The sequence below is a fragment of the Alligator mississippiensis genome, chromosome 6, assembly GCF_030867095.1.
Source record: "Alligator mississippiensis isolate rAllMis1 chromosome 6, rAllMis1, whole genome shotgun sequence".
NCBI classification, from domain to species: Eukaryota; Metazoa; Chordata; order Crocodylia; family Alligatoridae; genus Alligator; species Alligator mississippiensis.
The window spans coordinates 81,432,468-81,448,617 of NC_081829.1; the positions used below are offsets into that span (position 1 = coordinate 81,432,468).

The 16,150-nt window shown below is 36.8% G+C and overlaps 1 protein-coding gene across 6 annotated transcripts in view; it reads left to right on the forward strand.

Annotated features, from left to right (window-relative positions):
- ADAM12 (ADAM metallopeptidase domain 12) overlaps positions 1–16,150 on the forward strand; it is a 332,512-nt gene that overhangs the window by 207,858 nt on the left and 108,504 nt on the right. For all 6 annotated transcript variants that reach the window (XR_009463109.1, XR_009463107.1, XR_009463110.1 and 3 more), the window contains 2 exons: positions 8,906–8,984; positions 12,732–12,808. Coding sequence is in view for 2 of the 6 variants with exons in the window: in XM_019482854.2 (XP_019338399.1) it covers positions 8,906–8,984; positions 12,732–12,808 (156 nt within the window). In the remaining 4 variants the exon portion in view is untranslated. The remainder of the gene's footprint in view (positions 1–8,905; positions 8,985–12,731; positions 12,809–16,150) is intronic.

A 16,150-nucleotide genomic window follows, 5' to 3' on the forward strand; every position in this document is an offset into this window, starting at 1 on the left:
ACTTGAAATTTAGGAGTGCAGGATTTCCCAGTTTTACTCTGAGGCATGACAGCCCTCAAAATCAAAGAGTCTGTTAACATACATGTGCATGTAACACAGGAGGGGTGTAGTTTCTTAGCTTTTCTGGTTACGTTCCACCTATAATAGAGTAAAACAAAAAAGGATGCCTTTTTCTAGTAGTTGCTTAGAGTACTTCTATTTAAGATGGAAATGGGATTTCTGTTATTCCTTGTGTCTCACTTCACTACATCTCAGAGTTCTGGTCTAATTCTTAATGGAACTAACCTGAGAATGACCAACCCCAGACACATGAGCCTGGCGGTATACCACAACAGGCCTTTCGGAGATCAGAAACTGACTCCCTGAATTGCTCTTGATTGCATGCTGTAACACAGTGTTGCCAGAAGCAGGGTTCATTATTTTAAAACTTCTTGCCTTTCTTTCCCACCAGCCATCTTTGTGCCCCCCACAGGAAAACCCAGTGCATTGATTATATAAGATGTGTCAATGAAAATTTAATTGTAAACTTTATTAAATCCTATGAAAAGTGAAACATGTCCCAGATGGTCCAGACCTCCTGTAGTGCCCCAGTTCTGACTTGTTATTCATTGTTGTAAAACACCTGTGGGAGACAGATCACACTACAGCACTTAAGAATTCTCCTTGATGACATAGCCTTGCAGTTCATTTCCTTGATGCAGTTGTTCATGGCTTGGGGAAAGGGCAGGGGTGGCTAAGATGCTCCTACAAGTTAAAAATCTCTGGATGCCAGAGATTCATGGGCCCTTGGAACCATGATCCTGTAAACCTAGAACAGTCCTGACTAACTTATGCAGAAAATTGGCTTTGGCCAGAGATCAGAATAAGCCAATTCTCAGCATAAATTAGTCAGAGCATAAGTAGGCCAGATCTTTGGCCAGAAATCAGAATAAGATCTGGCCACAGCTTTTCAAAGCTATCTTTGCCATCATCATCACCTATGCTAAAGTTAAGTAAATTAGACCAGAGGATCTGTGCACATGTGCATATAAAAAGGCTGAAGACCCAAATCAACTGAAATGTTGTGTACATCAAACTGTGTGTGTGTCTATCCTAAGTCTTCCCACTAGGTTTATTATTAAAACTTTATGGACCAGATCCTCGGTATAAATCAATGCATTTTTACTGAAATGAGGCTTGATTATATCAGCTGAAGGTCTGAGAAAACTGTTCTAGCTCTACCAAAAACACAGATAAACACCTGAATGGATCTAAACACTATTAGTGAATAGGAAAGAAACAAAAGGATTTCAGGAACATAAAAAAAAAGTTTCTGAAGTGTTTGAAAACCTGGGCTCCTTTATTACTTTTTTTTGCAAGAAGCTGTCAGTATATATAACTTTTAATAAGCTGATCTTTGGAGAGGTTGAAATCTTATGACTTTTCCTTTGTAGTTTTAATGATTTTGAGTTGTTAGCCTAACATGTGTTTCTGTACAGACATTTTTGGAGCACAGATCAAGTGTAGTCTGTGGCCGATAAAATAGAGCATTAAGTACAAGTAGTGGATGATGTCAAAGTTGTAGTTGTAATATATTTGGGTTTTAGTAAAGCATTTGATGTAGTGTCTTTTATCTTATTTTCAAATTAATTCAATTTGGCTTGAATATGAACACTGTCACGGAGGCTGAGAATTGCCTGAAGGAATGTAAGGGGAAAAAAAGGTATGAAAAACAGCAAAGCATTAAATTAGAATGGAGGTATCTGTTAGGCATGGCTTACAACACTTATCCAGGGGCCATATTAGTCATAGATAGATATGAAAGATGAAGCTAGAAACCCAGGAGTCATAACCATCTCCACACTGCTACCTAGCTGCTGGGAAGGAGGGTATTTACTGCACTGTATCTCTCTCTCTGTCTCTCACTGTGGCTCTGCATTGGAGCTTCATCTTTGATTTCTAATTCCTGGATGTTTATATATGAAATTTTACACACACGCACGTGCACACACACACACTAGACCAGCGGTTCCCAATGCAGTGCCTGCAGGCGCCATGGATAAAACTTCAGAAGAATACGAAGTAAAGGGAAGCTGCATTTTGAAGTTGTGGATCTAATGCAATTTTAAGTAATGGATGAGGTGATCGGATTGATCTAAATTCTAAACTTTAATATTCATATTGGCACCCGCTGCTTTTTTTTTTTTAATTCGAATATGCCCTTTGGCACATAAATGTTGGGAGCTCCTGCACTAGATGGAGAGTGAGATTTCTATATTTTCTTACCACTCTGAGATGGAGTGGTTTGAAGCTTCTATTATTTTGCATAGGAAGGTTCAAAATTTTTTATATTTTCTTTGAAAAGTGTTGGGATTTGCATAGAAAATTAAAAACAAAATTACAAATTAAATTAAAAACAGTAAATGAACATGTTAATCATGGCACAGATTGTAACATAGCACACATTTACCCAATTATGACACAATAAAATGGCAAACCAGCCACAAAATATTCCACATTTAATGTATTGTATTTTAAATTCAATGTATGGCCTTCATGTCAGACCAAGGGCTGTCCATGCTCCATCACAAAGATCAGCTGATCATCAGGATGTAGTACAGGGCAGCCAGGGTCCCAGACCCCCTGTCTGATCACTAGAAGTGCAGCTCTGGGTTCTGCATCCTGTCCCCTGCCCCATGCCATTGTAGCACCTCTTTGAAGATGTTGGTATCAAAGAGGGGGAGGAATTACTCAAGCTAATTTATGAGTTGTAATAGGAGACATTTATAAAGGCTGAATATTAGTAAACATCTCATGAGAGAAATGTCCATTAGGATATGGACTAATCTCCTCGAGGATGCTGCTTGTGACATTTTAAACTAGACAAGGCAAAAACTATTTGATGTACAATATCCTTCAGAGGCAAAGAGATGGACTGTATGTTTTGTTAGATGTATTCCATCTCTAACTTCTATGATTCTGTGTCTTTCCAACAGAAGGGTTTGATGGAAGGATCGCAAAGTAATGAAAAGATCATTATAGCCTTTGAAAACAATATAATGGTGCTTGGAAAACAAAGATTTTTGGTTGGAAGTATGAGACCGATTTGTGTATGATCTATTATTCCTGTTAGTAAGTGGATTGAATAACGATCCTGTGTACATATTTGAATGCCAAATTAGCATTTTTAAAAATGAACAGTTCAAGTCTCTGAGTCACTTTGGGATTGGGGCAGGGAGGGGTTGTGGGGGTGGTTGATTAGTTTAAATTATGTCCGTGATATCCTCCGAGATAAGGCCAGTTTAGGCTGCACACACTGAAAGCATGTTAGCAAGTCTGACATCTAAGCTTAGAACTAATATGCAACAGAGGATAAAGGGTGAACCATGGTTGATGGCATGGTTTGAAGTACATGGACTGCAATTCAGGCAAAATTGGTTTTGCCAGAACTGGAAAAGCTACTTGCTGCCCAGAGACATGGGAAAGCAAGAGCTATGTCATGCCATTGTCAAAGACTGCTGCATCACATAAGTTATTTAACTAAAGGGGCAAACTTTTTGCATCATCAAAAAATGAATTAGGAAGATTTGATGTTCTGTTAATTGATTTTTTGTATTCTCTTATAGCAATTGATGCAATTCCTGATTATATTTATTTCCATTCTTTCTACTGCTTTGTCCAGTGCAAAAAAAAAGAAGAAAACATAATTTAGCATTGTTGAACATTGTCGGTTGACAGCATTTGAAACTCCAGATATGGTGATGAATTGAACCCGATCTCCTTTACTATGATGTATTAATGTTATTTTGATCCATGCTCTTTCAGAATTACATTGATCACATTAGGTTAAGTAGCTTGCCATCTTAATTGGTTTACTTGCCTGTATTAATCCCCTTTACTATGTGTCAGAAAAAGAAATGTAAATCAATTTGGTGATATGTTGAATTTGTTGTTTAATACATTAAAGATTAGTGCCATATTGGGCAGTTGAAATATATCTTTCCTGATTGCCAAACTCAACTACTTAAACTTATTTTTATGACCTTTTGAGAAACACGTTTACATGACTGCAGAATCTTCATATCTATGCTAAATTTTTGCTCAACTAGACAGATTTTAGGAGATGAGATACTTTGGAAGAGGTTATATAGCAGGTTCTTTCCCTTCCAAAAAATATAAAATATCCTACAGGCATGCATTATATATTCTCCACTCTTTACTTTTCATTGGGGGGAGATTTTTATTTCCATCTTTTTGTCAAATTAATATGCATGTGCCACACTATATGGGAGAACAGCTGAAGAGAAGTCTTAGCAATGTAATCTCAGCTCTTGCTGTGGTAACATGCTTTTAGCATGCTCAAAGACCATTTCTCCTGACTAATATGCATTACTGAAGCAGTCTTTTCTTCCTTTAATAAATGCATCCCCTTAAATAGGCTCATAAACTATACAGGAGACGTTAACCCTTTTGAAATCCCTCCTTGACTGCTTCATTAGAAACAAGCATTTTTACTGGTTTATCTTCCTTAGGAAGTGCTACTAACAGGCTCCTATCAGAATAGTGTTGTTGCTGTCCTTTCTTTTAGTATCGTCACACCAGGAAGCATTATAGCTCAGTAGTCTTTTTATCAGACTATTAACACACTACTAAGTCAATGGGCTCTAAAGAAAGACACGTATTTGGGATTGAGGCTAACCTGGTGATTTTGCCTGGTAGATTTTTTTGTTTTAGTAGCTGGAATTGTCCACAATAACACAGGAGAAGCAAGACCACTGATACTAGTAAACAAGATGCACTGGAACAACTAAATAGTGTTGGGATGAATTACCATCGATGGAAACTTTTAAAGAATGATTGATTTTCTTTAAAAGAAAATATTCCAGTTCAACCATAGCTATTGGACTTAAAGCAGAAATCTGTTCAGGAGAGGCCGATGGCATGTGCATGGAGCAGGTCAGATTTGATGGTTGCAGTGATCCCTTTTGATTTTAAGATTTTTGGCTCTAGGAAGCAAGTTCTGAACTTTGTTTGCGGGGAGAACGGTGGAAGTGTAAAGGTCACTTTTAGTCATTGTTATTCTCAGCTTTTGACATCAGTAGTAATAATAGCTTCCCACACCCCAAGAACCTAGTCTTCCCCATTAGTCTTTTCCTTGAAGTATCTTTTATTTATTTGACTTTCCAACAGTGACTTACCTACTCTGCTCTCATTCTTCTTACAGATTATTACATTGCTATGAAAGCATTTTGGGCACCAACCAAGTATATTGCTAAATCATTTTGCCTCTATGTTACATATTTTACCCTGTGCTTTGTCTGGATTTTGTCAAGGGGAATCTTGGGCTTGCCCTGTTGAAGTTGGCTATAGAACTCATCTTGACTTAATGAGATGGGATCATACCTTTTTCTTTTATCTATGAAGGAACAACACCCAAAAACAATAATGTTAATTAATAAAACAGTGGCTGTTTATAGTAGTGCTTTCAGAAGCAGTGACCCTAGTTATACCCTAGGTTCTTCAGTGCTCAGACTTTCTTCTTAATAAGTATTTGTGCTGTACCTAGTACAATAGAGCCTCATTTTAATTGGGCTGTTACTGGAACATAGATAAATAATAATGATAGTAAATGTGATTTGTTTTTTTCACCAAAGATGTTGAAGCCCAGATATGGGCAGGTCTAGGATTTTGAAAATGGGAGTGTAGATGGTGTGATGCATTATCACATGTAACACATCACCCATTTTTCTGCAGTTAAAGAGAAACTAGAATTTTTATTAATATGCTAGGGGTCTAGCATTATATTACTCAGTTTAAAATCAAAGCAAAACCAAATTTAACTTTATTGGAATGTGCATTGATTCGTTAGATTATATATTCAGTCTAAAAAACACAAAATAGCCAAAAAATAGTCAAAATAATCAAAAGAGATTGTTTCATTGGTCCTGTAGTTAAATATACATCTCTTATTCAGACTCGTGAAACAAAACTTTGACTTCCTGAGCATCTTCACAGTGCCTCCATTACTTCCCTGTCAGTCATTTCCACACCTGAGTTAATATAACTACACCTGAGTTAAGATTTTTAGCTAGAGCTAAAAACAAACTGCAGGACTTTGAAATAGAAGAGAGTCATTACCAGGAATGGCTAACAGACAGCAAAATTGCAGAAGAAAGGATAGGTTGAATAGTCGAATATCAAGACCATTAAAAAGGAGAGAGGGTTTTTTTAATACCTGTGGACTGAAAATACCAGGAATCAGGTAGATTTTAATGAGCTATGAAGTCAAATGGCTACCTCAATGCTGCCTAAATAGAAATGCCACTGCCTATCATAGGCAGTTGTTTTCAAGTTTGATTGGAGCAAGAATCAAAGGGGTGGGGGAGCAACTGCACCACTGCAAATGCACTACTGAAACTCTTTCCCCCCACCCCTCTTGGATCCACCCTGAGTGTTTACCAGCATAAAGAAATGCACATTAACAAACATTACCAGTTTTGGAAAACACATATTCAAATATAATGTGATCTGTATTTTTCAGTATAAAGAAATGGATTTGTTTATGCAAAGTAACATCACAAAGGAGAAAAACAGTTCTGGAATAAAAAGCAACCTTTCAGAACTGTCAAAGGTATTCAGTAATTGAATCCTTTGGTTCATTGCAAGTTATATTGGCATTAATTTTGGTATTTTCCACATGGAGCTTGTATATTTTGCTAAAATGTTTGTCAAAAACTCAACACTGAGATCTCAACACCTCTTCTGAGAACCAATGTAAATATATAGTCTTCTTTTTGACCTTGTTAAAAATGCTCTGTAGATGAGAAATCAAAAACCAGTTCAATACTTTGACTTCACAGAAGATAGCACTAAAGCAGAGTCTGTGCTCAGAAGTAATGCTTCTCCATGTCTTGGGGTTTCTTCGAGAGGAATTTTTTTACAAACATATACCTATAGATACCTTTGGACTTTTTAGAAAACTCTTTAAGTGTCCACTCAAGTATCTGTTCTAAAATCCTCATTGAGTTAAAAATAGTATTTGTTACATACTTGAGTGTGGGTGGCCTAGCCTAGGTTAGTCACCCAAAGTGTGGGTGTAGTCCAGGTTGACTCCCAAGAGAGCTGGGGCTGGTATTAGAAATGGATTCAGAAGTCGTAGCCAAATTCAGGATGAGCCAGGACTGGTAGGTCCAGGAGACTGGCAGGTCTGCAGGAGGGACAGGTTTGGGGAAAGGAGTTGGTGTGTCCAGGGGGGCTGCTTCTGCAGGGGTGTGCTGGTTGAGGGACTAAAAATAACCTGGTCAAGGGTCAAGTGGAGGGGTGTAAAACCAGCACAGCCCCAGGGCTGGGCTTTCTCAACCCCAGGACTGTTCTGGGAATGTGTGCAAGCATTCATAAGGTGGGTTACCCCATTTGCTCCCAGCCAAACTAGTTTCATCTCCGGTGAAGGAGATCACACTGTGTTCATCTGAAATGATCTGTTATTTCACAATGGCAAGAGGAAAACCCTCTTAAATTGTAGCTAGAAGGCAAAGTTACTTACTTAGGACATAACATATATCCCTTCTGTACAGCATACGACGTGTATCAATAAAAATGTTGAGGTATGTTAACTAGTTACAGTAGCAGCATTTAATATTAAAGCTGAACTCTTACCTGTAGAAAATTTCTGATGGTAAGAACAGCTAAAAAGCTTTTTGAAAGTAGATCTGGGTATATTTGAAGAAGATCTGATACTGATCTTTTTCTACAATGCAATGGTCAGTGAGGCTAAGCTCAGTAAAGTCAGCTGCTGTACAAAATCAAAAGGTGTTTCAGTTGCTTAGTTTAGGTAAGAACAAAAGTTTAATTATTACTGCCAGATCCTATAACTAACATGAGACATTTGAGGATTGAATTATTCTATCACTTTTATTTCTGAGGAACAGTGTTCAAAAGCATTCAGTATTAGCCTAACTCCACTCTCTTTGAAGACAATTGGGCGTACAATGCTGTTCTTCAGAAGCATAATTAAACCAGCAGAGAGAGTTCTTGACAATCACTCCTATGAAATTCCGCTGATCTCATTTCTTCAGTCTGTCTGGTACACAAATTACTCGCATGCTCCCAGCAAACAAACCAATCTGTGAAATCCACATTTCACATGTTTGCAAGAGTATACATGTGTCAGTCATCGGTTGATCTACATAGGGCACATCTACACAAGACGCTTAATGTGTAGTAGACTAATTCTACTGTGCATTAGCATGTCGTAGCAAAAAACATGCTGATGAACTAATGCACAATAGAATTAGTCTACATTTTCCACCACAAAAAGACTGTGCACTATTGTTACTGCGCATTAGCGCCAGCTACTGCGCATTTATGTAGAGCTATGTACCTCATATTAGAGCTACTAAACTTAATGCTCAGTAGCAATAGCACATTAATGCACATGTAGATGTGCCTGCAGTGTAGTACAGAGTAAAGTGATGAATAAAATGTGGGCCAAATTACCTTTTTCCAAAACACGTTTGTAATTTTTTTTATTCTCTTCGCCATCACTGAATTATTTTAACTATATTCCAAATGTCTAGATTTTAGATTTGATTTGAAATATAGTGAAAATTACTTGAAAGATATAATGCTTGGCTTATTTTCAGCCCTCATTTGAAAGAAAGGATATCTGGCAGCTTTAGTCTATTGCTATCAAAGACTTTTTACAATTAACCAGAGACATTTTCATGTACTAAAACCTTCAATATTTGAAGTCATATTTTTCCTCATCTCATGCACACTCCTGTTTGCTTGTAACTGTGACCCCTTATAGGATTTTCTGTTTCCTTGCTTGTGCATATTCATTTTTATATTCTCTCTGATGGAGCCATGGTAGAATAAAAGTCATGATATGAACTTGTTATTGCAGATGTGCTCTTTTCTTTTCCAGGGGCCTCTTAGCTGGCAGCTTCACAGAAACACACTATTTAAAAGACGGCACTGATGTTGTTCTTGCATACAATTACACGGTAAGGTTTGTGTTTTGGAGGGTAGATAATACTATATCATTAAAACACATTAACACTGCCAGGACTTCAGGTATCTAGGATGATTTAAAATAGCTGCATAACCTTTTCAGCTGTTCCCCTTTTAGATGTTGATTTCTGTTTTTCTAGGCAAGGATTTTTAAGGAGAGATTTTCAAAATGAAGGCAGGTAGGTTTTTTTTACCATGTCTCTCATTAAAAACTATGAGATCTGTATAGCTAAATGTAAGCAGTAGATCCTTGTGACAGGCTGCAAGCAGCCATTGTTGCACATAATGAGGAGGGAAGCCCTGATTCGGTTAAAAAGACAGCCCTGACCGGCTGGTTTACGCGGTGCAGAAGCTCACATAAGGGGATTCCAAGTTCTCTTTGGCCTACCGCACTGCAAAAGCCAGATGTGTCTTTTGTTTTTTGTTTTTATTGAATCAGACTCCTCGACAGTTTAAGAAAATTGGCTGGCCTGTTCTTTGTTAAAATCAGCACAAAATGCCTTTTTTTCTTTTCCATAAATAATTTAAACTGTTCTTTATAAATAAACAACTGCTTTAAGGCACTAACATTTTTGTCCTTTGACAGTAAATATGAACTCCTTAATTAAAAACAATGCAGCAAGTGATTTCAATTACCAAGTTTATCTTGTAACTGACTGAGTAGACCCAACTCCTATGGCACATTAGTTTTGTTATTTATTTATTTATTTACTGTATCAACAGAAGCATCATTCTTCATGTAGTCATCTGTAATGAGCCTTACTGATGCCAATGGAAGGAATTATCATCATGCACATCATTTCAGTGGCACTAAAGTATCTTCATTATACCCAGACATTATAGCCAAATAAAGCAGTCACTCTTTTAAAACACGAAGCATTCACCTCTTTTTTGGTAGACGCTCATCTCTGGTTGCAAATTACTACAAGACAAAAATCACTGTTCATTTTATAAATCTATCTTTGGAAAACTGTACAATATCAATAGCTACTTCTCAGCATTACTTTATAAAGGGAAATAACATTATCTGTGTTACTGATGTGCTGAAATTGAACAGAAAAAGGCTGGTAAATGAAGGAAAATTTCAAAATAGTTAAAAACTGGTAATATTAAAAAATAAATTAATATACACTTTTTTTTGGCTCACCATTGCAGCAAACCAATCTTAACTAGCTGTGTTTATTGCTGACTTTAGAAAGGACTAATCTTTAAAAATACATTTAAAAGAAATCTTTTAAGTAGATACAGAACTTCAGCACATTGATAATGGCAGAAAGCCCCAGATAAATAGTACAAATAATTAAGTTTATTACCTAAAAAAATTCATTTTAGGAGACCAACAAATGCATTTTTGATCAAGAGCCACTGCAGTATTGTTTAAAAGAAATAAGTCTTTGTGAAGTCCTGTGATTTGATTTTACATTTCTTTTTCATTCAGGGCAGCCAAATTATCTGTAAGGGGATAAATCAAGTCCCTACTCTAAGATTACTCGATCAAGCTCTGCCTGTAGGTAGAAACTAAATCAAGTTTTGGATAATATGCTATATTGAAACCTAGGTCTGAGAATTTGTTCAGTGTGGATGTCACTATTGTACTCTTTCTGCATTAATAGGTCCATAAAGCTATGTCATTGTCAAAAGTTAACCACTGCTTTGTTACTTAATGGTATGAACTAAAGCATAGTTTTTCAATACAATAAGTAAACTGTAGGAATGATTAGTATTTAGGGCATCCTCTACTTTTTAGAGTAGTTTGCAACTGCAAAAGCCTTTTTTTCAAGGAGAAAAAAATCCTGTAGCTCAGCTGAGTTACTGAGCCAGAAATCAATTTTCTACCAATCCAATCACAGGATATGCTCTGATAAATTTACAGTTTGAGGTATTGAACTTGAAGGAACTTTACTTTCTTGCAGCATGTGGATCTTTAAGAAATTATGAAATTGAGTACAAACAAGGAGTTCAGAGTTAATAAAATGTCAAGTTGTGTGTGAAGGGGAAAACTCAGGACCCTTGTTCTAATACTTTCCTTGATAATAGTGGTTACACTTTTGCAGCAGTCTCTATCAGAGGAGCTAATAGTATCTCTTTCCTATTCCACTGAATAGTTTGGTTCTTATACCTAGCACACAGGGTTGTCTAGTTTACAGGTATAAACTATAAACTAGTTTACAGGTATAAACTCTTTTCCTGCCTTTTTTTGATTCCAGACTACTATTATCACTTTCGGAAACACTAATATTACCAGACTGTTTCAGCGTCACTGAATGAGAGCTCAGGTTTTTCTCCACTTAAGTACTGAATGAATCAGTTGTACTGATCATTTTAAAATCAAGCAGAAATATTAGGTGCATACCTAACTTGCATGCCCTTTGTAATCGTAGGTTAAGCAAACATGTAGAGAAGAGTCAGTACATGGAATTTTTCTCCTTTTTTGTAACTGTCTTTCTTTAATACATTACAAGAGCTTGGAAAAGATCATAAAAACACCAACACCACATTTTTTCAGTTTATTTACTCTAGCAAGTCATGTATGTTTGTCCAACAATTACCCACTGTTGTTTTGTATTCAGCAGCATTGTCTCATGATCAAAGTACAAATGTTCTAAATAAACATTTTTCTGGGGTGTAATTAAATTTGCCAGAATTTCATATCTGAATTATCCTTGTTTGCCCCAGTCTTTTCACGGTTATTGCTTTCTGTAACAAAATGAAGGTGGTCTTTAGAAATGCGCTATTTGAGGCTGCATAATTGAAAACCATGCAACGACACTGAAAAGGTTAATTAATGCAGCTAGATGTAAATGAATTGAGTAATAAAAAGGCATAGTGAGATGACTGTCAGGTTTAAACATGAGTGATAACTTCTCTTTGCACGAATAAGATAGCAACCTTTTACAATGGTGTTTCAGCTTCCAAATGGCAGTCAAAGGAGTTGTGAATACAAAAATGCTGGACGTGACACAATCATGACTTTCCAGCCAGTCACATAACTGGGAAAGTAATATAACCTTTAGTCAACAATAAAATTAACCTTGATTCCAGAGAGATATGTATCTGTGTGGTGAAGAAATTTGTGTTGTCGTTACCTTTTGCAAGCAGTTAGCTTATTAAAGTAATACAATAACCCAGCCACAACGTGGAAATGGGATTGTTGTTTCTCAGAAAAGAAGACCCTCTGATTCTTGATTACTCTTAATAAAGTGAAACTACTCTGTTGGGTAATTCAATAAAATGCTTCCTTTCCAACCCACCTTTCATTTTCTCAAGCCATAGGTTTGGGATTGGTTTTATTAAACTTCACAGTATGCCTAATTACTTCCTATAGATCTACATCTTATTACTAAAGACAATTTGCATTGAAGTAAAATGTTGATGTCATGGTGATTTGTTGTGCTGCTTAATTTTATAAGATGTTCAATATCATAGCTTGCAAATAATATAATCAAAGAGACAATAGTTTTCACAGTCATAGATTTTGAAACCTGCTGTTGATCTTTAGTAATTTAGGAACACTGGGTATTGGTATGGAGACTTGTAATCTATCATTAAATATTGAGAGTGTTATTCAATATTTCATGGAGGCAAAAAGATGCTATCAGTGGGATTCAGGATGCTGTATCTGAAACCAGAGAGGGTTTTAAGATAAATAGGACTCAGAAACCTATTAAAAAAAACCCAGGGCATTGCATATAATTTATGATAGCTAAAATGTTTTACCTTTTTGTCCTTTTTGCAATTAGGGTCACTGCTACTACCATGGAAATGTGCAAAGATACCCTGATTCTTCAGTTAGTCTCAGTACCTGCTCTGGACTCAGGTAAGTGACTTCTCTACAGGCATCTTGGAGTCTTTACTATATTAAATATCCTAGTAGCTGATGAGGCTTTGGTTTGCCCTTTTCTAAAAAAACATTTGGTTTGTATATGATGTTGCAACCTCATTATTAAACTTAGATGTGGGAACCAAGAATGAGAGAATGTCTTGCAGCTGAATAGAGGAGGGCATCCAAAATACAGGGGAAGTCCCATGGTAGCTCCCGCAGTTGTGACCATCTTAACGTATACTGGTAGTCTGTTCTGACCATACATTGGCTGATATGTCCATAGGGTTTGCAAAATGTGATTTCCTTTCAGTTCTCTGTGTCCTCACAGCCATTCCCCCATTTTAGTGAGCCATGATATCCACTAGGAATGACAGAACTGCTGTGCAGCTACTAATTTTTGCAGCTTCAAACAGCCCAGTAGTTCTGAGAATTTGATATGGTGAAGATTAATAAACTGTGTTGATGAAAGCTCTGACACTTAACATTATCAACTAAGCTACTTGTTAACAAAAATTAATATTTTCAAGGAAAATAAATTAAATTAACCAATTTAATAATTTCTCAGGTTACAGAAAGGTACCGGCCTTAAAAATATTTTTTAAATACGTGATGGACACAACTCAGGAAACAGTTACCTGCCTTAGCTGGACAATCTGAGAGTGGTATTTATTCATAAAGCCATTCCAAATCACAGTAATTAACTGTAAATTGGCTCTAGTGTTCTCCCTGGAAAACCAATGTTCCTGTCAAATTTCCAGCTGTCTCAGACTTTCTGGTTTGTTTAAATAATCTACAAACCGCACAAGTAGTTGGGAACTCCCCATCCCCTTGTTTTTACATTTCGCCTGGCAGTGGTATTGTCAAGGCTTTGATATTGTAGTTTTGGCAATGGTGGGAGTAGAAAGGGGAGAAAACAGTGAAGCAATTAATTACCAAAATTCTTGCGTCCATTAAAGGAATGATTTTGGTCATACTTAGTAGGACTTCATTAGTGCCTCCCACCAAGAAGATATTTTTAGGGATACTTTTTCTATATCCCTAGCTTGTCTCCCAAAGTTTACTCTTTTTAATTTATTAAATGCAGCATTATAGAAAGCACATATATGCTATTGTTAAGGCAGTGCCTCTTAACTATTTCAAACAGCTGTATATTTAAAATGAAAACAGTGTTAATGATGCCTACTATGGTTGATAGAAATTGCAAGTTCTTTGCCCAAACAGTTTTTCCCATATTTCCCTGCCAGTGCATTTCAACCATATTCTAGCAGAAGATCAGTTAGGGGGGTGCGTCTATCCCAGTATCCATACCTGTTTATCTATCCACTTCTCTGTTGCGACAGCTCAAAGAATAATCCATATCCAGTTCTGCAATAGGGACGCCTATTGACTTAGTCCATAAAACACATTTCAACTCCTGGCAGGCAATAATACCTGTCAATAATTTGAGTGTGATTTGAACCAGGAATGTGCAGTTGAAAGGCTCTTACAATATTGGTTTCTGGAACCATTCATTCCCTTTAATAAAATGAGTTAGAAGTAAAAGGCCAGATAATGCAAAATGCTGGGGACTTGCTACAAAATCCTAGGAGCTCTCAGCACCTTGCAGGCTTGAGCTCACAGTACACTGTATACCTCTCCCAGAAACACTTTTGATACATTTAGCAATGTGTCCCTTTAGAGTTTATGTGGAAAGATTTACTGCATTTGATCCAGCCTGAGATAAAATATGAGAAGAAATATGAAAGTGTAAGACAACTTTACAGCTTACTGCTGACATCTCTTGTGTCAGAAACTGTATAAAGTGCATATAGAGCAGTTATTAGCATGAATGCTTTATTAGTTATGCACAAAAATTCTTTAAAACAATGCAAGAAATTCAGAGATGAGGCAGTAGTTTGCTCCTTAACACATTCTATTGTATCTGAGTGTTGTATAAATTAGGGAATAATATATAACAATGCAAAGTTGAAGTATTAGAATTTCCCTTGCTTTTGTTGCTTTCCCCTCCAGGGTGTGTTCTGATCTGATATAGAACAAGGGATTCTAGATCCATGTAGAATTTCACAAGAAAGCATTGCATTGCAGCCAGGGGCAATGAAGGTAGAGTCTGGTGCTCAGAGATATACTCTGTTTGGCTCTGCCACATAGTTGCTATGTAAATTCAAACACATCATCTAACCCTTCTGTCCCTCAGTTTCTCCGACTGGAAAATGTGGACAATCATTCTTACCTTTTTCCCCATAGCATTGCCCGAGGCTTCACATTTAGTGCTATAAGATCTTCTAATGAAAGAAAATGCAACATATAAATATTTCATTTAAATTTTACAATGCCAATGTTCTCCCATGTGAAACTAGTCATCATTTTGGACTCTTTTCCATTTATTTAGGAATACTAAGCATATTTTCCTATAGAGTAAGTGGTTAAAAGGCTAGAAACTGACTCCAAAGGGCAGGTTACACCTTTTAGAAAGCTGTAAAGCTTAAATATACCTAATGGCACATAGCTAAGCACTTAGGATATATCATTAGCTTATAAATATGGCATTTGATTTTTATGCCTGTCTTGTGTTGTACAAAGGATAGTGCGAACTTGGAAAATTCAGTTGAGATTTGTAAAGCTCCATCTCTTCTGTACATGGAGAGCTAGGTATAGAGATAACCGAAACATGAAGAGAGAGAAAAGGACTCATTACTTTTCTCCGTAGACACTCACGTATTCGCACTGTGATGCATCTCCTCAGACATAACATTAGAATGTCTTGCTTCACTTAGGATTACAATGGTATAAATACTTGGAGCAATGCTGATAACTACCTAAAATGCAGGTTAAACTAGAATGTAATCATACTGTTATCTGTATACAGCTTAGCTTCTTTGGAGGAGGAGCTGAGTGGCAGAAGAGAGACTATATACATTGAATACATGAAATAAGTAGGATGGGTAGTCAGTGCTTCCAGCATTTCTGTCCAGATAAGAAAGCCAATTAGATTTCAAGACTTCTGGGAAGGTGAACGTTTGGACAAGACAAAGTCATTTCCTTCCTGTCCTACAAAAAGCACTCTGCTTTCTTTCCCATCAGAGAGGCCCTTTAGTTAGCAGAATGCAAAGTTGTCTTCTGGGCATGGTTTATAACCCCTGTGTCCAGATGTGCTCATGAAACCTTACATTTGTACTCACCTGCATGTTCACTTTTCCAGTACCTACCCTTGCATATTTATGGGGAGAGAATAAAGCCCATTCATCTGTAGAGTTTGCATGTAAACACCCCTTACCTGAAGGTACAGGTGCTAGAGTGCTGCTTAAGTACATACATTAGTGAAAGCCATGTTGAGAG